The sequence below is a fragment of the Lachnellula hyalina genome (genome assembly GCF_007821495.1).
Source record: "Lachnellula hyalina strain CBS 185.66 chromosome Unknown contig00033, whole genome shotgun sequence".
NCBI lineage: Eukaryota > Fungi > Ascomycota > Leotiomycetes > Helotiales > Lachnaceae > Lachnellula > Lachnellula hyalina.
In genome coordinates, this window is record NW_022157147.1 from 26,818 (window position 1) to 50,464 (window position 23,647).

The 23,647-nt window shown below is 48.1% G+C and overlaps 5 protein-coding genes across 5 annotated transcripts; 3 read left to right on the forward strand and 2 right to left on the reverse strand.

Annotated features, from left to right (window-relative positions):
- Positions 1–5,033: 5,033 nt before the first annotated feature.
- On the forward strand, positions 5,034–6,422 carry LHYA1_G003656 (uncharacterized protein; the record flags this gene model as incomplete). The annotated part of the gene is made up of 2 exons (XM_031148625.1): positions 5,034–5,384; positions 5,439–6,422. The coding sequence occupies 2 exons, from the start codon at positions 5,034–5,036 to the stop codon at positions 6,420–6,422; spliced, it is 1,335 nt and encodes a 444-aa protein (XP_031007130.1).
- cgi121 (EKC/KEOPS complex subunit) lies at positions 6,394–7,189 on the reverse strand (the record flags this gene model as incomplete). Its single annotated transcript, XM_031148626.1, has 4 exons — positions 6,394–6,559; positions 6,582–6,709; positions 6,775–6,897; positions 7,037–7,189. The coding sequence occupies 4 exons, from the start codon at positions 7,187–7,189 to the stop codon at positions 6,394–6,396; spliced, it is 570 nt and encodes a 189-aa protein (XP_031007131.1).
- Positions 7,190–8,500: 1,311 nt separating this feature from the next.
- acu-15_2 (Transcriptional activator protein) lies at positions 8,501–11,325 on the forward strand (the record flags this gene model as incomplete). Its single annotated transcript, XM_031148627.1, has 5 exons — positions 8,501–8,647; positions 8,718–9,428; positions 9,480–10,566; positions 10,613–10,638; positions 10,744–11,325. 5 exons carry the CDS (start codon positions 8,501–8,503, stop codon positions 11,323–11,325), a joined length of 2,553 nt encoding a protein of 850 aa, XP_031007126.1.
- Positions 11,326–15,527: 4,202 nt separating this feature from the next.
- Positions 15,528–18,040, forward strand: LHYA1_G003659 (putative phosphoketolase; the record flags this gene model as incomplete). The annotated part of the gene is made up of 2 exons (XM_031148628.1): positions 15,528–15,996; positions 16,068–18,040. The coding sequence occupies 2 exons, from the start codon at positions 15,528–15,530 to the stop codon at positions 18,038–18,040; spliced, it is 2,442 nt and encodes an 813-aa protein (XP_031007127.1).
- Positions 18,041–19,002: 962 nt separating this feature from the next.
- On the reverse strand, positions 19,003–22,480 carry LHYA1_G003660 (WSC domain-containing protein; the record flags this gene model as incomplete). Its single annotated transcript, XM_031148629.1, has 7 exons — positions 19,003–19,695; positions 19,755–20,872; positions 20,918–21,673; positions 21,726–22,037; positions 22,087–22,220; positions 22,275–22,378; positions 22,430–22,480. 7 exons carry the CDS (start codon positions 22,478–22,480, stop codon positions 19,003–19,005), a joined length of 3,168 nt encoding a protein of 1,055 aa, XP_031007100.1.
- Positions 22,481–23,647: the final 1,167 nt, after the last annotated feature.

Sequence of the window (23,647 nt, forward strand, 5' to 3'; positions counted from 1 at the left end):
TCTAATGTGAAGTTCTTATCGGGCAAGAAACAGAAGATTGAAGGCGATTTCCCCCTCATCTTTACAATCCCGGAAGAGAAACCGGATGTTTACATCAAGGTTTTCAGCCGGGAGTTCCATGTGCACTCTTTGATATTGAAATCGAAATCTGCCTTCTTTCGAGAGGCATTAGATACCCTGAACCATGAGGGTCCAGCGGTCGATTCTTCACTATTCCGATCTAGGTGGTATACCGATGTCGACGTAGATGGACATTGGAGGCTTTCTCAAGAGAAAAAAGTAATTACTAGTAATAGCTGTTTTTCAATTGATAACACTTGCTAATAGCCACTATAGATTGAATGTGAGGAGATTGGATCACTCTTCAAGGGGAATTCGTCGCTGGAAGAAAAGGCCTTTGAGGATATGCTATGCGCGATCTTCAGCCACTACTACCAAATCGCTAGCGGTGCAGAGCTGTTATGCGTTACGAAGCTGGCTGACAAATATCGTTGCCTTCCTGCTGTGTCAATCTCCCTCTTTGGACCGATTTGCACTTGTCCTGGATTAGTTCCAAGTATATCAAACAACCCTTCTTCGTTTCTATTGGCGGCATACAAATTGCGCCATGAGCTACTCTTCAGAGAGGCTTTCGTTCACATTTTAGGCCCTGCATCCTCGCCTAGATATATTAGACTCACCCATCCTACATTGAAAAACATGGCTGATCTAGTTTATAAGAAGTTCCAACTTGAGCTTTTGAAGGCCCACGAGGCCATCCTTGATCTCCACGCTAATCCGAAGAAATACGGTGCAGTTGTGCAGGATATGGCTAAACTCGCAACAAAATCGATGTCTGACGGAAAGGTTATGAAGCCGATGTATCTCAGGGAATGCTTTGAAATGGCCTGCGAGAAGAGAATCTGCGAGGAGGAGCTTGAGAGGGTATTGGGACCTCTGATGAAGAGCAAGTTGTTCCTGGATAAGACGGGTGCAACAGCAGGCAAAGGGAAATTTAAGGACTCATTCCTCTGCTTTGAGCCAAACACAATTCCATGGGATAAGACTGAAAGTGATTGGTAGAGAGAGAGGTATGGGACTGGAGCAATCGGTTGGGTGGGGGCCAGGGACAAGGCAAGTTGACAGTTTCGACGGAAGTTATGGGGGAAAATGATTGGGGCGCAAACTTTCAATGGATTGTGAATAGATTTACGTGGTTGAGGGCATGGGGGTGGATTTACATCGGGTCCGGACTTCTTATCAACATGGATATTTAAGGGTGCAAGACGAGTATATTTGCCTGATTTACGGAAATGGAAGGTTGCAATCAATACAGCCGCAGTCCCGTCGCATTGCATTACTATTTGCGACTGTCTCACAAACTTTTAAGCATCTTCGTCAAACATACCATTCCACAAGACTCACCGCTCGATTGCTTGACATGATTTGATTGACTATATTACAAACTTAGCAACCAGTATCGATTTGGAGAGCAGTGAGCACCCACTTGAGTTATGGGATGTCGAGGTATAAAACCCCTGGCCAAGCCCAAGGAATCCACCAGCAGAAACTTCATCAAAGGCATTCGACAAGATCAATTCAACATATCTTACACCGCTGACCAGGTCTTGAGGAAGCAACTGGAAGAATTTAACACCGATCATGTGACACTTCTTTTGTGTTGAACCAGCTCGGAAGCACCGACGAATCGAGACATTATATCTCAAGACTTATTCATCGTTTCTCGTCTATGAATTGACATACTAGGATTCGCTGAACCGAAAAGGCTTGCTGCTCACTTGTGCTTCTCCTTGAGACTCGTCCAAGCCGCTTTCTCTTGAGTTATTGGGTACACCTCCCCTAATGACTCTACATTGATGGTATGTTGAGACGCATTCGTTTCTTATTCACATGCCCCAACACGCCCACAGCCCCTCTCCCCTTTGTCTTCAACTCTAACAGCGAATAGTTTCTCGGCGGGCAATCTGAGCCAGCAATCTGAGCCTCCATGTACCTCCATTGTGCGTAGCAGTGAGCAGAACCACAATACGACATACTTAGAGCTAACTATCAACGAATGCAGAGAGAAAGCACAGCATGGCCAGCTCGAGGAACCCTTGAAAGCAAAACCAAAGCGCTGAGAATATGAAGACGGGGCTACATCATCAAAAGACATTAACTAGTGGCAGTAATTGCCACTTGATTGCAATGCACTTGCAAGCAGGTGCATTCTCAGTACTTTGACATTTCTTCTCTCTTTTGCGTTTCAAAGTCGTCGCTAGCGTCATCGATATTCATCTGAGGTTTCGTGGGGATGTCCGAATTGGCTCTAGTGTGCCAAGACAATTCGACCCTTATTCAACCTCACTCACTTGAGCTGCTTCCATTTCTCTCACTCCCCAAGACATGGAAAAGTTTTCTAAAGTATTGTTTTAGAAGCGCACTTGCGAAAAGTGGTTTGTAAATGCTTTGTCTTCCTGCTATTTGTGAGCAACTGTCTGCCCCTAGGGATGACTGCTATAGCGGAGCCATGCCCAGGCCTCTCTCATTTCCATTCTACCAGTGTGGCTTGCAGGCTCATAGCAGTTGGAGAAATGCTCTCTTGAGATGCTATTCCGGGGTATAACCCCTCTGAACAGTGGTTGAAAAGTCTTTGATCTTTGGCGAATGCCATGACCATGGTGCAGACATGCCTCTATTGTCTTCCTTTTCACAAGAGTTATGATAAATATTCTCGCCCAGTTGTTGCGCCGCAACCTAGGCTAAACCAAAGCATGGCGGAATGTATCCGAAGACAGGCTTGGTGATTACGTGCGGTAAAAATTGCCTCTTTTGTCTTCTGTTCTGTCTTTATCCTGCGGAAGTTCAATAAAAACAGGGCTGTTTGACTATGCTTTGAAGCAAACCTTCCCGACAAGTGGCGTCATCTCTCTCTATATATATTCACATCATAGCCTTACTATGTTCTACTGCAGGTGATTGGCGTTCCGTAGAATTAACCCTGGTCTTCTAGCAGTATTGACTGCTGGCTTGCATCAGAACGAATGTGTGAAATGGCCTCCTTCTTGGCGACACATATCGTCAGCTGTTACCTGACTATATATTCAACTTGAAAACCACCAGAGCCGGAAGCCTTCAACATCAAAGACCTCGATCAAACAACCACCAAAATCGGAACCTTCATTGTCAAATATGGCCACCACCACTGACTCCAACGCGGACGTTACATCAAGCCCAGTAATCTATGCTTCACCAAGTTTTGGCTCCCCAGATGCCTGTATCACAGTCTTCAACAAGGGGTTTCATGTCCACTCCCAGATTCTGCAGGAGTATATTCCCTTCTTCCGAAAATTCTTGACATCTGCAGACAAAGCTGGACAACCTCTGCCTGCTTCTGGATTCAAGTATGATTGGATCACTAAGGTTGACGAGGACGGCAAAGGCTGGGGCCCTGTCAACAATGATTCGAAGGTATGTAGTCACTCTGCATGCGTGCTTTCCCTTCTAGGTCCTTTTGACCGAATACGTCTAACTTCGTCATGTAGGCCGAACCACTCAACCTGTCTCTCTTTACTCGAAGCCGCGCACAAGAAGAGGACATATTCGAGAAGCTTCTCAACGCAGCATATCGTCTTCCATTCACGATTGGATCTCTCGAGGAATTAGTATCCCTGGTCGGAGCCTTCAAATACTACATGGCGCTTCCATTGCTGTCGACATCCATATCTGCAGTCCTTCAAAGACTCGACGATCCCATTGAATTGATTATGGACGACCCTTCTGCGGCCCTACGTGCTGCAGTCGAAATGAGATGTCCAGAGTTGTATCATGACTCGTTGATACTTGCAATTGGACAAATCCACGCTCCAGACTTCAAGATGAACGAATTCGACGACCCAAAACTTCTCCAGAGACTCGAATTAGCTTCTGGCAAGCTTAATACTACCGTGACCTTGATTCAACACGAGATTATTAGTGGCGTCGTTGCTGAAGACGGCGATTCGTTCACGTGTCTATGTGCGGATGCTAAGCAGTGGAGCGACAAGAGCATTCGGGAATTCAGTGAAGTTGTCTGGCCATACGTCGCCAGAAACATATACGATGTTGATTATAAGAGGAACACATTCTTCCAGCATACCATGGAGCCTCTGATGCGCAACAGTCTCCGTTTGGACCGTTTACATGGGAAGTCTGGAGCTGGCGACTTTGCACATTACTTTCTCTGCGCAGATTTTGACGAGGTAGACGTCCTATGGGACAGGAATGAGAGATACTGGTAGTGGCGAAGGTTCTCAACCAGGTATGACAGTTTAACATCTAAGTGTGGCGCTCTACATATGCTAACATAATCAAAAGATAATGTATAACACATGGAGACATAGTAGGAAAGTACAATTTTGTGTAACTATGGGAGGCACTGGTAGCCTGGAAATTTTAGATTGTGGACATTTAGAAATGTACTACGGCGTGGAGTGTGGACATTTTTGGGCGAATTCGGCCAAAGACAGCATTCATGAGCAGTGTATGCATGTAGGACAGGTGCCATATTTTGGCGGGGAAATCCATAGTTGATCTCTCGAATGTACTTTGCAGTCTAGAGGAGTTACATCTATTTGGATCCACCTGAGTTTTGAATATTCCGAAGATGAAATAGAACTGTACTATCTCCTGTCCAAGCTTCCCCTAATGTATGGGGAATATTGTCTGAGCCTTTCTACGCAGCATTGCAACCACCATATTAACTAGCTAACCAACAACCAATGGACCACCAGTACCATCAAATACGGACCTACACGTGTAGTGAAGTGATCACCTTGTGAGACCAACACCTAAGCTCTTTCCCAATTTGGAGGATTCAATCCTCCCGGTCCGCACTTTTAATATCGCCGCTTCGAGCGCCGACCTAGGTGAATTGCTTCTTCGCCCCACGCAATTCCTTTTCAAGCTCAACTGTCAGCCTCCAACTCCTAATACGATATCGACCTCCAGTGCTCCACCCGCAATCCTCACTGGATAATAACCTCCACACCAATGAGACTGTCAAGCCCGTGACAATGGCGCCGCCCGTAAAAAAAAAGCAGAAAACCAGCGCCGCGGCTACTTCTTCCCCAACTCCCATCGTTTTCCAATCGCCTGGTCTTCAAGCCGATGTTCGCCTTATGGTCTTTGATCAGGAGTTCCACGTCCATTCAGTCATCCTGAAGCTTTACTCTGCTTTCTTCAGGAAGTTTCTCGATTCGCCAGATAAGGCAGCCGCCGTAGAGGCAGCCAGTACCGGGGCTCTGCCTGCACAATGGTCTACACCGACGAAGTTCAAATATGAATGGGTCACGAAGCTTGATAAAGATGCCGAATCTGACCAAGAGGGCAACTGGCACTTGATTGCCGCTACCAGTACAATGAAGGTGGGTTTAGGCAAGGCATCAGAAGAGCATGGCTGTATAACTAATCATTAATAGGAGCCCATCAATCTCTCAGAATACAGGGGCTACAAGAAATACCAGTCGAAGGCCTTTGAAAAACTGCTTTGTGCCATGTACCTCAAACCATATAAGATCAGAAACTGCACGGAGCTCACAACTATGACCGGGCTGGCCGATTACTATTGCGCGCTTCCAGTTCTTTCCCATACTCTTGATGGAGCATTCATGAGAAGTCCTATGCTTGTAGCTTCGATCCGAAGCATTCCCTGCGAAACCCTTGCCTTGGCTGCAAAGCTTAGGAACTCTACGTTGTTCAGAGAGTGTCTCATATGGGTCCTAGGCCCTTGGGGGGATGAGTGTTGGGAACAATTGGAGGACCCCAAACTGAAGAAGATTGCTAAAATTGCTCGGCACGAATTGTCTCACAAGATCGCGAAGGTGCAGGAAGCCATTACCAGGGCCATAGAGGCCGCCGACGATTCATCACTTGAATATTTCACGGAATACTTGCGGGATGCGGCGATTGAAGCCCGTGAGGAAGGGCCCGAGTATTTAAGCATGCCTCGTTATTTCCTGAAGTTCCACGAGAAGCTGGAGGCTGGGTATGTCTGCCTTGATTTCAACGATACGGGTGTGGACGAGGTAAGTTTGGATGTGCTGATGGAAAGTAATCTTGTGCTGGAGCAGCAGCAACAGGCAGGGAAGTTAGAGATGCGTGTGATCATTTCTTGTGTGTTAGCATCGATGACGAAGATCTTCCCTGGGACACCACAGAGATGGATTGGTGAGGAACAATACCTCATCAACAATGGTGAAACCAAAGAATTTTATCACTCTAAATCGGAGTTCTTCAACACTGGACTAGTGCTGTTTTACAGATCTTGTCGCGACTTTGGCACGTTGCATCTCAACAACTACTACCCTTTCGATTCTCTGCATAATAGGCTAAGACAGACATCTCACTTACTTATTCTCAAAGTGATGCCTTTCTCTAATTCGACGCCCCCCTTAACGCCATAGCACCCAAAACGAAAACCTCTAACTCCCTCCTCTCCTCCTCCTCATTCACCACCCCATTCCCCAATCCCTTTTTACCCCCACCACCACCGCTATTCAACTTATAAACCTTCCTAACCTTCCCCACATCCAGCATCCCCCTTCAAAATCCCGTCCTCAAACCCCACCGCCTCTCCCTCAACCGCACCCTCCAAATGCCTCTTCACTTCTTCCCTTCCCCCCCCAACCTTAACAACCAGCAAATTCTCCGTAGTCGCCGTAATCCCAAAGCGCCGGAACGATTCTGCAATCTAATAGCAAGGTGAAAACTGTGTGAGTGAGAGCTTTATGACGTTTTAAGGTGGGGTACACCAACATTGTTGTTCGGGCTTAGTGAGAACACGATTTCCGAATGCACGTTTCGGCTGCGTAGGCGGTGCGAGTGCAGGGCGTTTATGGCGCGGTAGGCGGCTGAGAGGACGTGTATTCTTGAGACTATCTGATGGGGTGGGAGAGAGTGTGCTTGTCAGTCTATATGCATCACGTGATGTATATACAGAGAGAGATTATTTTAGTTGTGAACAAGGCTGGGGCAGATGGAGATGAGATGGAGATGGGGAGCGAAGGGAGGGACGTACGACGCTGGCATCTATGAATGCGTATTCGAAGTCGGTGTTTCCAGCGAGGAGTTGCTGTTGCAGGAAAGGTGCGTTTTTGACATTGCGGTATAGGGAAATGTGGATGGGGGTCGTGGGGAGGTGCTCCAGGTGGATGGTTTCGAGGAGGGCCATTGTTGGTGGTCACACGTCTGAGACGGTTCGTCGGCCTGTCCAGGTATGTTTTCCTGCAGGTCTTCCGGGGGATCTACCTACGGCTGGGGTTTATGCGGCAGGCTGGGTTCGAGCGCGAGATATTGCGAATGTTGGGGTTTTAGTGCCGCTTTCTAGGCTTAGATGGGGAGCGTTGGTAGCGTGGATATCTACCGGATCTACAGTAGTGAGGAACCTTATTCCCCCGCTAATGCTTTTGATGCTATATTGAGGTATCAATCCAGTATGTAAGGTCAAGGATCAGATGATGTTGAAGATATCAGAAGGAAGGCTTTGTATGCATTGCAGGGTACGAAGTACACAGTTGAGACAGTTTTCTTTTCTATCCCCCACTGAAGAATGCCTTTTAAGGTGCTGACTGAGACTGCCAAGCTTTATGGGTATTTTCCGCCTGGTGGTGTCGTCAGTCGTACAGGATTCCAAAGGATTGGTCTGCTGGATCGAAATAGAAAAATGCTGCATGGCTTACTGCAGGCATTGTGAGATATGGGAGGAGGGGAATGAGTACTACGAATCCATTGATCTATTCATCTATAACGACATAGTATCTACTAAATACTCAATGAGATGTTAAGCCATCATGGTGAAAACAGAGCTACCGTACTATAGCTATAAGGTAGGGGATGTATGTACAAGGCTGTTCTTGGCCGCATCCCCACTTTCCGAAGTACTATAGCAAGGGACAGCAATACGAAGATTTGCATGTACCTAGGTATGCAGATTTACAGAACAGCATATGTACTGGTATGGATGCTTTCTTTAGCCTCTGCATGAGCTGAAGATTGTTACCTACTTGAGAGCCTCTTGCAGTAAAAATGTGACGAATCTTCATCTTCATCTGCTTTCAAGAGATTCGAACCTTCCACCGGGGAATACCCACCATCTCAACAGCTCCTAATATTTTCCTTTCTTCTTCACTCTACATTTAGAGTCAAACCCGGACTGGTCCGGCACCAATAACATCTTAGAAAAGGCAAGATAGAGGTGTTGTTCTTTCTATACCCCTTACTGTAATCCGTGCCACGCCCAAACGGTTTAGCTCCAAAATGGCATTTCGCCGCTCTACCTCATCGCAACTGCACACAGCTCTCACATCCTGGACAAGGGCAAATTGAACAATATCCTTATTATACAACGCCAATTTACGATATTATACGACGCGATTACCTTCCTTCACGCGTCCAAGGCGTAGTCGCAGGTGGTGGGGGATTTCAATACAGGTGCCCGTATCAGACGGCCACGGCTCCCAGCATAAAACAAGAGGATGCGACCATGCCCGGCAAACGAACTGCGTCTGGTGAACCCGACGGCACTCCTGTGAAACAACACAAGACGGACCGCCCTGAAGAGTTCTCTAAGCAGGTCAGAACAAAGTTGCAGACTTCGACGAGAACCGGCCAGGCGTGCGATAGATGTAAGGTGCGTATTGGTGTTGACCTCAGCGAGTCTTTCATACCTACCCATGCTAATGCTCCCCCTCAACGTTCAGGTCCGCAAGATCCGATGCGATGGACTTCCTGGAGGATGCTCTCCATGTCTCGCAAATAATACAGAATGTCGAACTACCGATCGTATCACTGGCCGCGCTACCCAGAGAGGATATGTCGAGGGCCTCGAGCATGCGAAGCACAACCTAGAGCAGAGAGTTCGCGAATTAGAACAGAAATGTATACAAAATGGGCTCGATGTCAAGCCATCGAACGAATACTGCGAAGCTGCACCTCCCAACTTTACTTTCAATCATCCATCGAGTGCACAGGCTCCGGTGTGGAGTCCGGTAACATCGGCATATGCCCCTCAAGTTGACAATGCTATGGCGTCTCAACATCAGAGCGTGGACATGCTTTCCACATTGCCTAATTCGCGAACTGAAGCCGGGCTGGATGAGCACCTGGGCGTCTCTATGGACAGTTTATATTTGAGCGAAATCAAAGGCACGGCACTCTCTATCCTGGGAATGACCATAGATATCGCGGATTTCCAATCTGATGACATGGACGAGCCAGAAAAAATCTCGTCACATCAGACAATATATAACAAGTCATACCAAGCGTTCCTACAATCTACGCTCAACATTAATCCTAGGTTGGAGGGGGTGAATTTGCCACCAAAAGAGGAAGCTTTTACGTATTGCATGTGGTATTTCCGTGTAATAAATCCATTTGTACCTTTGCTTCACAAACCGACCTTTATGAAGCTGGTAAGTTATGGAATTTATAAATATCTAAAGCTATTCCGCTAATGACTACAGTTGACATCTTGGTATGACGATCCGACCTTCAGACCTTCAGTTGCAGAAACCGTTATCGTCCACATGGTCCTCGCTATAATGTTCTTTCAATACGCCACACGTAACCGGAAAGACCCCGAACAACACCGGATACTTACCAACACTTCCAACAAGCACTATCACTACTCCCTCAGCTTCTTCTACCAGATCTGCGTTAGCCGCACAGCAAAAGATTGCCAGGCCTTAACTCTGATATGCGTGCATCTCCGGAACTTTCCAAAGCCCGGCGCCAGCTGGATGTTGACGCAAATTGCAATGTCACAAGCGATTGAGTTGGGACTTCACCGATCAGCCAAGAAATGGGTTAGCGATGATCCCCCGAACCCTTTAGATGAGGAAATGCGAAAGCGCACATTCTGGACATTGCTCACAATCCATGTAACCCTAGCTGGGAAGCTTAACCGTCCAATGACATTCAGGCTTGAAGATTTTGACTGTGAATTGCCGGAAGAAGTGGACGACGAACTGCTCTCTGAAAACGGGCTAGACACCACGAGGCCAGGCAAATGTCTCCATAAGATTGGAGTGCACGCATTTCGTCTCGTACCTCTCTTCATAGAGATGTTCAATACGATATACGCCATTCGCCGCCAACCAGATACCTACATGTCTACTGTTCATTCTCTAGAGGCGAAACTTGCAACTTGGAAGGAAAGCTTCCCACGAGAACTTCGAAGCGAAGAAATAGGTCAAGATGAACAAGAGCGTCGCGTATTTCGCCTCTACACAGAGACATGGGAGCAAGAATACCGCCTTCTTCTGCGGCATCCATCTGTCGCGGGAACTACTGATGCCACATTCAGGTCTGAAAGCATGAGGCTTTGCGTTGAATCTTGTCGCAACATGCTCCGATCAGTCCAACAACTGCGCAAATACAAAAGTTTGGATACGACTTGGTACCAAAGTGCTGTCTATGTCCTGGCGATTACTACCACGCTTTTCTCTCTGTGGGAAAAGCGAAGTGAGTTGACTGCAGCCGATTTAATGGCATTGAGGCGGGAAATGGACTCCTGGTTAGAAATAATGAGTGATGTGGGGTTCCTACTAGGTGAGTTGATACATATCTCTTATGAGAATCATGCTCACTTTATCAGGCTCTGGCATGCGTCTTCGAGATGCAGTAAGAAATGTGACTGAACAAACTCTCGGTATCTTAAGTCGGGCCTTGCCAACTAGAAATACATTCACACAAAATAACTTAAAACAAGACAAATCACCCCCACAGCATTCAGGGCCGCCTTTGACTAGCACATACTCCAAGCCTTCGACATACAACTTCGACAGCACCACATCCAATGGAAATGGAGCCTCTGTATCTGCATATCTTCCAGCAGATGACCATCTACCGCACCAGCAGACGCCCTACCCACAAGCGACACAATACCAGAACTATGCCGAGTCTGCAAGCTCCGCGTACACACCACAAGAAAACCACCAATACACACCATATACTGCCTCTGGAACACAAGAAGCACCTATCCTCGCGGGTTTTGCAACACAAGCCAGCCAAATCGCCCCAGATAATTGGCAGCGGCGCGACTCGCAAATCCCCAGCTCGAGTTCACAAGCATGGCAGCAGTGGGCAAACACCCTGACCAATTCCCTCGATCCGCAAGAAAGTTATTCAGCCACTGCTTTGATGCAACTTGGAGCGGGAGTCATACATACAAACGTCGCGCAATCAACGCACGAGATGGCGACGAGTTCGGCGGAGGTCCTAGATCAGGGACACCTGGCGGGGCAAGTCCAGTGGCCGTTGAATATCTTTGATACAGGAGCTGGTGCTGGAGGTGAAGAAACGCGATAGTAAGCGGAGTACATAAAAATAAAATTTCCCCAAAGGTTCGGGAAGTATCATAGAACTTTTGGGTGGTCGCTGTGTATTAGTATAGTAACGAGGGATCGATGGCGTTGGTTGGTTTATATGCATGCGTGGATATAGCTAGGCGCTATCTATGGCTGGCGCTAGGAAGGACTGGATGGGGTGGGATGAATTTAGATGAAACATTTATACAAATATTAGTTGAGTAATGTATGTTATTATGCACGCACGCACATGCAAAGCACGACTTATAAGGCGTGAATAGATTGCGAGGGATGATGAAAAGGCGTTGAGTTGAGTTATTAATTGTGTTCCTGCGATACCTTAGGTATGTATGTGCCTGTGTATGTGTCATGAATGCAGCTACCCAACTCCCTTTCCGCTATTGAAGGAACCGAGCCAAGAGGGCAGAGATGAATCGCGCTCTTTTAGCGAGTGAGCATGGGTAGCTGGCTAATGAAGTAGAGTATATTGATTTGTTTGAATTGTTTTGAGGAAGGATTGGTCTGTGGTTTTTCTGTTGATTGGATACCTGAGGCGGGAAGGGGGTGAAGCGGGAGTTTTATCAAGGAGGAAGATGATATGATATAGTAGTTGAAACTATTTAAAGAGATGTATGTATAGGGCTGGTTTTGAATATGGTAGCGTAACAGGCCAGACTTTGAAAATACCTGATTTAGTATTATGCTAGATAGTAGACGTGTTTAAATGTTTCTTATATCAAGTCTAATAGCGCCAATCAAACCTATTATCCACCACCTACAATCCGCGTACTAGTTTGATTATCGGAGGAAGACACATATAGATAAAGCTACGGAGACTATTCCAAGTGCCCTATTTACTGTCAATCCAGACGCAGAGCTGGTTTGGCTCGTGGTTGCTGCAGCGGGAGATGTGGCTGTGACCTAGGGAAGAGAGTGGGAGTTAGTATTACTTGTTTGTTTGCCCGTTTCTTGTGTGTATGCAATTGCAGGGGGGTCGGTTGATTTGGAGAAAGAGGATGTGTCAATTCAAATCGACTTACAGTAACAGCTCCACCTCCATTCCCTCCGGTCACAGAGGGAGTTGAAGCAGCAGACGAAGATGCAGCGGACGCTAAAGAAGCAGCAGTCTTGGTGCCCGGCTCCGTATTTCCCGTTTGCGAGCCCCCGGTAAGGGCCGTCGTGCTTCCACCATCCCGTGTCGTTTGAGCTGCTGTATGTGTATTTTGCAGGACGTCGCCTACGCTTGAGCAGAAACCCTCTAGGAATGCGATGTCGCTGTAGTCTGCCGGATCGGCCGTCTGTGCATAGTCCGCGCAAGTCTGAACGGCGTCGTCGAAGAATCCCGGATTGAAGCTTGAGGTGCTATAGCAGAGGCAGGGCGCTTGATCGGTCGAGGACATGTAGAGAAAGCCGGGGCTTACGGAGGAGCAGTATGAGAGGGCGAAACTGACGGTTGAGCAGCCTGGGTTTCGGGATATTCGGCGAGATGATGAGGGTGCGGCTGTTATGAATGCTGAGGAAAAAGAAGTCGTCGCTGGCGTTCGCGATGCTCCAGATGCTGAAGACACTCGTGTGTTTCCAGCTGCTGTGCTAGCGGGCCTGATGTTCCCAACACTGGAGCAGAAGCCTTTGAGCGGAGCTATACCTGAATAATCTTCCGGATCGGCGGTCACAGCGAAGTCTGCACAGGTCGATACTGCTCCGTCGAAAGCGCTGGGAAGCCAGACTGTGCTGCTGTAGCAAAGGCAGGGTGCTTGCCTTGAAGGTACCATGGACAGGAAACCAGGGCTTATGGAGGAGCAATATTCGATCGCGTCCAAGGCGTACGAACATGCTGCTGGAACCGCACGGGGAAGAACACCTGTGTCATCCAGTAGGTGGTCTTGAAAAGCTTCAGGTTCATTGTCACGGGGGAAAACGACATGTTCAAAAGTGGCATCGACGCCAAGGATCTGGAAAACGGCGATGGGTAAAGCCAATAACATGTTTGAGGAAACCATTTTGTAAGTGATATAGTGAGAAAGAAGATCCCGCAAAGAATTTTAGATAAAATCAACGAGTGAGAAAATACAGAGGCATAACGCAAAATATAACTCCCAACTTGCCAAGGTTGCTCTTCAGCTGTACTTTAATTCCGCAGTAGCTTGAACCCGCCAAGACGGTACAAAAACGCTATTGCATCTGGTCTGCTAATCAGAAAGACCTCTGGTACGGATTTAGATGCCAAGTATGCCAAGTACTCAAAACAATATTAGGTTGCGGCACGACACAACGATGATGTCCATTTCGAGTGGTGGTTTCGGTTTTTTTTTCTTCTTGAGCCTCTACGGAGTAGGTGCGGATAAAGGGTGTGACCTTGCGCCGAGACCCCAAATTATAAAGCCTCGCCAACTGTAGCTTTTCTTAGACTAGGGGCTCAGCCTTGCTGTGGATTCTGACATGTTGTCAACTTGGCATTCATACATCTCGTCGATGGCCCATATCGTAGCTGGCACGTTGCGCCGAGAGGAACTGTAGAGGTCACCAGGTACCTGGAATTAGAGAATGCCTGGCTCACGAACTGGATCCTCAGCCGAGAATTTTCCATCTCGCAATGGTGATTCGCGGGGAGCGTTACCTGGATTCTGTTCATCAAAGGTTAGAAGGGAGAAGAGGTTAGATGAAGAAGATGAAGTTCCTCCTGGTGCTAACCGGCAATTAGCTTCGTTTAACATGTGACTTGAGTCTACCAGATCTTGTTGCGACGTAAGGTTTAAGACAGATCATTGGATGAATCAAGGATTTCAGACTTCTCTTTCTGAGAGTTGAACCTCTCTATATAGTAGATTAGGATCTATAGTCACGTGCTTATCAATGGTGGAGGCGTTTCGAGAGTCTCAGCACAGCCTGCTATTCAAACCCTGCTAAACCTAGGTAGGAGTAGGGTAGGATAAAAGCACGGGTGTAACTGATTACAGTAATCAGTAATTCTTAGCTTTTCTTGCCCCGGTAGATGTGACATTAAGGTATTTATGGAAATCCTACCATGTTAAGCGAAGTGACATAGGGGTAGGAAGGGTGGTTTGTTACACTACAGTATGTACATACAAGGAAAGAACCCTCCTTTCGAAGATGTACCTCACCAGCCTCATTATCCATTCCATCTCGTAGTTGACCAGGGTGCCCCTTGTGAGCATCCAGGTAAGTATTCATATCACGTGATGGTACTGGAAAGGTGCAATGCAAGACAAAGTCATGATTATAATATCGCCACAACGGATGAACAGAAAGTTATAGAATCCGAGCAGTATCAGATAGCTTACGGCTTTGTATTTGGAACATTCATTCAGTTCATCACGTGTCTGAGATGTGGCGCTCAGTTGGTGGGATGGGGATCTTTCTACCACGATACTCCCTCGACTCCGTAGATCCGAACATTCTCAGTGGATCAAATGCAAAAGCACCCAATCAACGTTATGATTTTCCATTTTCTGTTGGAGCACTCCAAATGTCTGACCATTTTGAGGATGGATTTACCCGCGTCATGATCAGACCACCTTTTGCGGCTTGGATACCCATAAAATACCCATAAAACTACTGTAGGCCGCACCCCGGATAAGACCGTTTAACAGATCTCATGTCACCATCACCCCATATTAGCCTCTACTTGGACGCGGCCTGTACGGGGCGGGGTGTTCGTAGGTCCAGTAGTACCAAGTTAGACCAGCCCAGGTACGCTGCATTGATCAGGCCACCACAGCAATTCTTCTCGCTACCTTACCTTTCCCTACCTTTCCTTGCCTTACGGAGTCCGGATACTGTCCTGTAGTAGGGAAATCTGTAGCCATGGCTGGCACCCGTCCCCCCCAGCCTTGCATGTGCAGGTGCAGGTTGCAGCCAGGCGCACGCCGCGATGGCCCCGAATCTACGTACTAACTATTTATCTGCTGCCCCTCTCAAAAAGTCAAAATTCCTCGTATAAAGGAACGAGCTTCCTCGATTCACACTGTCTTCAGACCAAGTCACACACAAAGTCACATCATACATTTAATAGCTGAGAGCTTTAATCAGCTTACCTCGGTGCCAAGAGCAAGCAAGAGCTTCGTCCCTTACCCCCGCCCCCACCAACAAATTACCCCGCCATCCCAATCAGGGACTGCAAACAAAATACACCTCCCTTCCTCCTCCTCCCCTACCACAAAACAACCTTCTCAATCACCCATCATGGCTCCCTCGCGCGCCGATGTCGCTATTGAGAGCATATCCGCATATGGAACTGCTCGTTCAACCGTCGCCGAGAAACCCCTCAGTTCCGAAGAGGTCCGCAAGATAGAGGCATACTTTCGAGCTAGCATGTATCTATGCCTTGGCATGATCCATCTCCGTGAAAACCCCCTGCTCAAGGAGCCTCTCACAAAAGCACACCTCAAGGCCCGACTGCTTGGTCATTGGGGGTCTGATGCTGGTCAAGCATTCACCTGGATGCATTTCAACCGTCTGATCAAGAAATATGATCTGGATGCACTTTTCGTCTCGGGCCCGGGTCATGGAGCCCCTGCTGTGCTATCCCAAGCATATCTCGAGGGAACTTACTCCGAAGTGTACCCTAATATGTCGGAAGATGAAGAGGGCATGAGAGCATTCTTCAAGCAGTTCTCATTCCCAGGTGGCATTGGCAGTCACGCAACGCCAGGTAAGCACAGATATGCTTTCTGCGATAACTCTTCTTATTTCAATAGATCATTATACTAACTCAATGCTCAGAAACCCCGGGCAGTATTCACGAAGGTGGAGAGCTTGGATATTCGATTTCACACGCCTTTGGCACCGTCTTCGACAACCCCAATTTGATTACGTTGACTATGGTTGGAGATGGTGAGGCAGAGACAGGTCCTCTCGCTACAAGTTGGCACAGCACAAAATTCCTCAACCCAATCACCGACGGTGCAGTCCTTCCAGTCCTCCATCTCAATGGGTACAAGATCAACAACCCAACCATCCTCGCTCGAATCAGCCACAAGGAGTTGGAATCACTGTTCCTTGGTTATGGATGGACACCCTATTTCGTCGAGGGTAGCGACATGGAGAGCATGCATCAAGCCATGGCTGCAACCCTAGAGCATTGTGTCTTGGAAATCCGCAAATACCAAAAGGAAGCTCGTGACTCCAAGAAGGCGTTCCGACCACGTTGGCCCATGATCGTTCTTCGTAGTCCGAAAGGATGGAGTGGACCAAGAAAAGTGGACGACAATTTACTCGAAGGATACTGGCGCGCCCATCAAGTCCCAATTCCCGATGTCGCTTCCAACCCTGACCACTTGAAGGTGTTGGAGAATTGGATGCGCAGCTACAAGCCGGAGGAAGTTTTCGATAAGGAGGGCACTCTCATTCCCGAGCTGAAGGCTCTTGCCCCAACCGGAAACTCTCGGATGAGTGCCAATCCCGTTGGAAATGGTGGTGTTCTTCGGAAGCCTCTCCACATGCCAGACTTCCGCACATACGCCCTTACAAATATTGAACCTGGAATTTCCAACCTGCCCAGCATGTCCAACATGGCTAAGTTCCTACGTGATATCGTGGCCAAGAACCTGAACAACTTCCGTGTCTTTGGTCCTGATGAGACTGAGTCCAATAAACTTGGCGAGATCTACAAGGCTGGAAAGAAAGTCTGGATGGGCGAATACTTTGAAGAGGATGCCAATGGAGGAAACCTTGCATACGAGGGTCGTGTCATGGAGATGCTCAGCGAGCACACCTGTGAAGGCTGGCTGGAAGGATACATCTTATCTGGACGTCACGGTCTGCTCAACAGCTACGAACCATTCATTCACATAATTGATTCCATGGTCAACCAGCACTGCAAGTGGATCGAAAAGTGTAACGAAGTCGAATGGCGTGTCAAGTTCTCTTCGCTCAACATTCTTCTGACAGCCACCGTCTGGAGACAAGACCATAACGGCTTCACCCATCAAGATCCCGGTTTCCTCGACGTGGTCGCTAATAAGAGCCCCGAAGTCGTCCGTATCTACCTACCACCCGATGGAAACTGTTTGCTCTCCGTAACAGACCATTGTCTTCGAAGCACAAACTACGTAAACGTCATCGTCGCCGACAAGCAAGACCATCTCCAATACCTGGACATGGACGCCGCGCTCGAGCATTGCACCAAGGGTCTCGGCATCTGGGACTGGGCTAGCAACGACCAAGGCGTGGAACCCGATGTAGTCATGGCATCATGCGGTGACGTCCCAACCCACGAGTCCTTGGCCGCTACAGCACTCCTCCGCGAATTCCTTCCAGACCTGAAGATCCGTTTCGTCAACGTCGTGGATCTATTCAAGCTGATCGACAACTCTGACCATCCCCACGGCCTGACAGACCGAGAATGGACCTCGATCTTTACAAATGACAAGCCCATCATCTTCAATTTCCACTCCTACCCATGGCTTATCCACCGTCTCACATACAAGCGTCCCGGCCAGACAAACCTGCATGTCAGGGGCTACAAGGAGAAGGGCAACATCGACACCCCGCTCGAGCTGGCTATCCGCAACCAGACCGATCGATACAGCTTGGCGATGGATGCTGTTGATCGCATCCCAAGTCTGCACAACACGGCTAGCGGCGTCCGCGATAAGTTGCTGAATCTGCAGATCGCGGCCAAGGCGCAGGCATACGAGAATGGTACTGATCCTGAGTATGTTACAAAGTGGAGGTGGCCATACCCGAGAGAGTAGAGCAGCTGTAGATGGAGGATAAAGAAGTTTTTTTAGAACGAAAGAGAAAAGAAATATATATTGGCTGGGTAATGAAGACATGCGGCGTTCTTAGGCATATGATTGTTTTATATTCTTAGACTAGGGAATTCATTCTTGATTATGACATCCTCATTCTTCTTACGTGCTCGGTGTGAGACTTGCATATGTTCTGGTTCGTTCTTGAATCAATATTGTTTTCATTTATCGAATCCCCTCCAAAGCAAGCGTACCGGTAGTACATCATGTCACCCCTTGTATAGTACGTGCTCTGGCTCGTTACACCTAACATGAGTCCTCGGCCTAAAACCGTTTAAACGCCATCTCAATCTCACACACAAATCGTCCGTCCTGTGGATGAGATTCCTTACCTCCCTCACCTCGCAAATATACAGTACTAGTACTACCAGTACGTCACGTCAGGATCTCTAGTTCAGGCGGGCTTTCAAAGGCGATAAATTGCGAGGATAATGGGTAAAGAAGAAGTATGAGAGCCGTGAGCCTCTGATTCCTGATCAATGCATTTATTGCATGTACGGAGTACTGTAGTCTCCGAAAACGAAAGCTTTCGAGAGAGAATTCCCTAGCAATGAGTGATAGTCACAGGCAGGCAGTAAATAGAGTATTGGGAAACGGGGAGGAGATGCAAATGAATGATAGATCGAGAAATTGGTTAATGTGCGAGCTAGTTGAATAATGCATGAATAGTGCTTTTTTATCTTTAATGTTTCAGAGATCATTGTACGTGTAAATAACTAAATACAATCGGGATTCGATCATGGGGTCTAACTAATTATCGAATAAATATCCACAAGCTGTACATATTACGGAGTGATATCAAACAGAATATACATTAGTAAAAACATATGTGCTAATACGGACCAAGATACTCCAAAAAGAAAACCAAACCCCTTTTTTCATAATTACGGTGCGGTGAAGCAAGCTTAAACTGGCCCAGTGCCCGGAAGATCAAACCCGGGCAGATTGGGCCAGTTTCCCAGATTACCGGGATCGCCACCAATACGAACGAATTGTCCCACAGAGGGCGTCGGGCCGTCGAGCACGAACATCATGTACCAACCCGGTGGGCAGGCGTGGGCGTTGGGAGGGGCTGTTACTGTGCATGAGGTGCCGGCGCAAGTCACTGCTGGGAAGAGGGTTCGCTGACCCATCGAGTTGCCGTGGGTGGAAGATACGGAGCCGAGGAGCGAGACTTTGATACCGCCAGTTGAGGAAGTGAAAGTGATAGAAGCGCCGTAGCTCCAATCATTGTTACTGATCGTGAACGTTGGTCTTGCGGCACCTGAGAGGAGATAGGGGGGGCTGAAGACCTCGACGCGGTATTCCTCCGGGAAGCTGCCGGCGGGGTCCGTGTAGTCGCCTGTGGGATCTGAGCCGGAGACCATGACTCGGCCGTCGAGAAGCGTGATGGCTTCGGAGTGGTAGAGGCGCGGGACGGTGGTGTTGGCCATGATGCTCATGCGCGAGTTGACGGGCTTGGTGGGGTCGTAGAGAACGGCGTTTAGGTTCGGAGAGCCTGCGAGACCGAAGCCGGCGACGCCGTGCTGGCCGCCGCCGAGGATGAGATAGGTGCCATCGGGGAGACCGGCCATGGAGGGCATCACACGTCGAGAAGGCTGAAGGGAAAGGGGTTAGTATGGGAAGCTGTTTGGTTTGATGGGGGGGTACTTCTTACCATTCTTTCAATGGTCCAGGTTGGGTTAGCTGCTTCTGGCTGGGTGGAAACACAGTTATCGATGGCATATCCAGCGCCGGTAGTAGATCCACCGCAGACCAAAATACCAAGAGGATCAGTGAATGGTGCATACTGAGGCAGACTGACTGTAGCACCTTGCAATTGGTAAGTTCGTCCTCCTGTCGGGTCATTGACAGCCCCTGGCATGTTGGGAAGCGTCTTGACAGTGTTGAAGTTCACCTCGTCTATAATGCGCACTTCATTATAATAGACGATAAGGATACCGGAAGGCACAACCGTAATCCATGGGTAGAGATTGAAAGGTGCAGTCCGGTCAAGGAAATCCAAGTATTTCGTTGTATTGGAATATCCACTGACCGTACTTGTGTCAGGAACACCAGTGGCCGGCAGAAGTTCAAGTGTCGGTTGTTCTGCATCATTCTGTCCAATTTCACCACCGACAATTAAGATGGATCCATTGGCCATGATCAATGCAGTTGGGTACCATCGTGCGACTTGAAGTCGGAGGTTCGTTGGGTCCTCAACCCATTGATTCACACCTTTGACACCCGGAGACCCATCGGGCCAATACAACCTAACTCCAAAATTCGAGTCGCCTGTCCATCCCCCGACTGTAATTTGTCGGCCAGCTTTATCAGGTAAAGTGAAACCAGCAGAGCAGAAGGTGTCAGTCTTTGGCTCTGTCATAGTCCTCCAAGCTGCACTGAAGTTGTCGATTTGCGTGAGATCCAATTCGTATGCTCCCGTGCCATTCGGTTCACCAGTTCCAGCCTTCTCCACGAACGTGACCTTGCCAGTGATTGCTTGGTTCGTCATAAGAGGTACGACGACCCCACCAATCAGTAGGGAGTACTCGCCCGCAGCAGATCCAGTAGGGGTGTTCCATGTGTAGAGTGGGATTGTTGCGTTATAGGTGTACCAAGTGAGCCTATTTCCTGACCCACATAGATACTGGGGAGCCCCTGTACAGCCAGAGTCGCATTCCGTGTCAGGGCGTGTTGTTGGAGGAGTTCCGTAAGTGTAAACAAATGGATCAGTGGGGTCAGTTGAAGTCTGTGGCAAAGACGCAACAAAGCGGTTTGCACCATCACCGCAGTCTAGAGCGGGTCAGCTTAGATCGAGTAGCAAACGGGAACACTTACAGCATTGAGAGCCATATTCCAAACCAGCTGCGTTGAATCCGAACTCTTGACACTGCTTGATACATGCTTCTGGGGTGTTAGTCGCGCTGTCCCATAATTTGTATGGGAACACAGAAATGCTGATTTGAGCATTTTCAGCGGCAGGAATGTTGTCTTGAAGACAACCAGCATACGCCCAGCCAGTTGGAAGCCCAGCCTGTTGCGGACCTGGGGCTTGGAAAACTTGCGGGGTTGAATTAGAGTAAATGGTCATTCGGCTTCCAGCTCCACAGTTCTCGGATGTTGCTCCAGGACATTGTGTATTGCAATCGCCTTGATTGGCTGCAAGGGCACCACCAGCATATACGAAGTTGTCGCAAAAGCACTGTACTCCATATTCAGCCCCAGCAATGCTATACCCGAGACCATAACAGGTCTGCGCACAGGTTTGCAGGGTGTTGGTTTGGCTATCAGCTTGTTGATGAGTCAAAATACGTCCGTTCGCCCCATCGACCCAGCATCCTTGTGAAGTCCATCCAGCCGGAAATCCGGTAGGAGTAGGTGCTGCAGAGGCAGTAGAAGCAGCTGCAGATAAATCGACAGGTGAAGAAGCGATTGATGCAGCAGAAGAAGCTGCTGATGCAGTCCCATTCTTAAAGTAGACTGTGAGACGATTACCTGCCCCACAGAACTCGCTGGAGTCAGCTGCACATCCCATACTGCATTCAGAATTGAGAGCAGGTACAGATCCAGCACCAAAACTGTTCCCGCAATAACCTGAAAATTCCAAGTTAGCCTTGAAGTAAGTTACACACCATGATTGGCTTACATTCTTGGCCATATTCTGTTCCAAAATAAGAATACCCGCTACAGAACGTCGCACAAGCCTCATTGGTCATCGAACTAGAAGCAGTCGAGGTCGAAGCTAATGCGCGAGCATCAGTAGCCTCAGTCTGGCAGCCGTAATATTCATATTTTCCAATGGAGATTTTGTTGGCGGGAGCAGCAATAGTCTTTCCACTCCAGAAAAGCGACAATCGGCTTGGCCCTCCACATCCTTCGGTAGCATCACCTGGACATGTCATGGAACATTGAGCCGGGTTTGACGAGATCGCGCCGGTGGCAATAGCATTGCCGCAATCTGGCAGAAATTAGAAAGATTACAATCTATTACCAGAGATAAAACGTACAGCATTCAGCTGAATACTCGATTCCGGCATAAGCAAAATTATTAGAAGAGCAGTAAGATACGCATGACTCCTGGGTCATGGCCGCTCCATCATTATATCCTCCTCCTGAAAGAGTCCGGGTAGGGCCATTATCCCTGTACAAAAATCAGTCTTTCTGATTCAATAAATGTTGAAATTCTAGTCTATACGTATAGCAGCCCTGGAATGTCCATGCCCCTGGAAGAATTGCAGTATTGCCGGCGACGAGAACATCAAATCTCTGTTCGATGACGGCGGCTTTTGATGTGGAAATCTATAGATGGCATGTTAGCAAAGATAATGGATATGGGTCGAAGAGACTGACGGAGCTTAGGATGATGGCTGCTCGGAGGGCAGACCTAGCAGTTGGGATCATATTGATCCTCGGATGGCGCTTCAACACTTCCGGAAGCCAAGAGAAAAATGTGAAACGAATGTTTAATAAATGATTAATATGTTAAGACTATAAGACCATCATGAAACACATGAACGAATGTATGACCGGAACAAAAAGTCATAAGAAGGGACGAAAGAAAGGCAAACGAGTGTTAAGATATAACTATTCAGGAAGCAGATAAGTAATGGGGGTTTGAATGCAGGACTAGGGCTGATCCTGACAAGGGTATAAATGCACGACTTCGGCGGCGTTGTCAGCTAAGATTCGTATCCACTGAGATACCCGGAGCTTGGACTTGGCTCGGACCATATGGTATCTCCAGTGCGGCAATGTCATTGAGCTCCGTAAGCACAGACTTGAATCCATTTAAGTCGGGGATACTCCATTAAACGCCAAGAACGTCCCGCGCGTTTCCAAGAAGTCAGACTGCCCAGCTTGCCCAGCTTATACCGTACGGAGTAGGCACACGCCACCAACATATAATTTTTCATCGCAGAGTTGTACTCACAGACGGCGGACACAAAGTATTTTTGGATGTAGGCTCGTATAACATTGTTAGCTTTTCTTTCGCACATAACCTGCATGCCTAGTTGGCCCTAAGGACCTGCTTCAATAGGCCATCCTTCGGCCTAACTTCCTACCTAAGGAGAGTTGATGGCCTGGTATGGCCTTACCACCAACCAAATGGTCTACCTGAGAATCTGAGATAGATGATTTGATATATACGAGGCCCAAATACTCAGCCGCCAGCCATCAATCCATCAGGGAAGAAAGCTGGAGTACTACAGTCCGAGAGCCGTTCGAGATTCCACGTCGGTAGTTCTATTTCCGTATTCGGGTGGATGGTTGGCATCGATCGCCTTGATTCGTATTATATTGCAAGCCATCAAATCTTTTGAGCAATTCCTTGAGTCCTGGGCGTGTCATGCCATGTGTTTAACATCCGGTAGGTAGCAGCACGCGACAATCGATGGTCCCAAGATGCTACATAGTATAGCAAACGGACTAGCCGTACTCGCCATGGCATCAAATGTCCGAATGGATGAGTACGGAGGTAGTGCCAGCTGCTGGATCTAGTGGATGTGAAATTCGGAAAAGGAAGGGGGTGAAGTTGGTCAAAGCAACTTTTTTTGGCACGTGATTGCC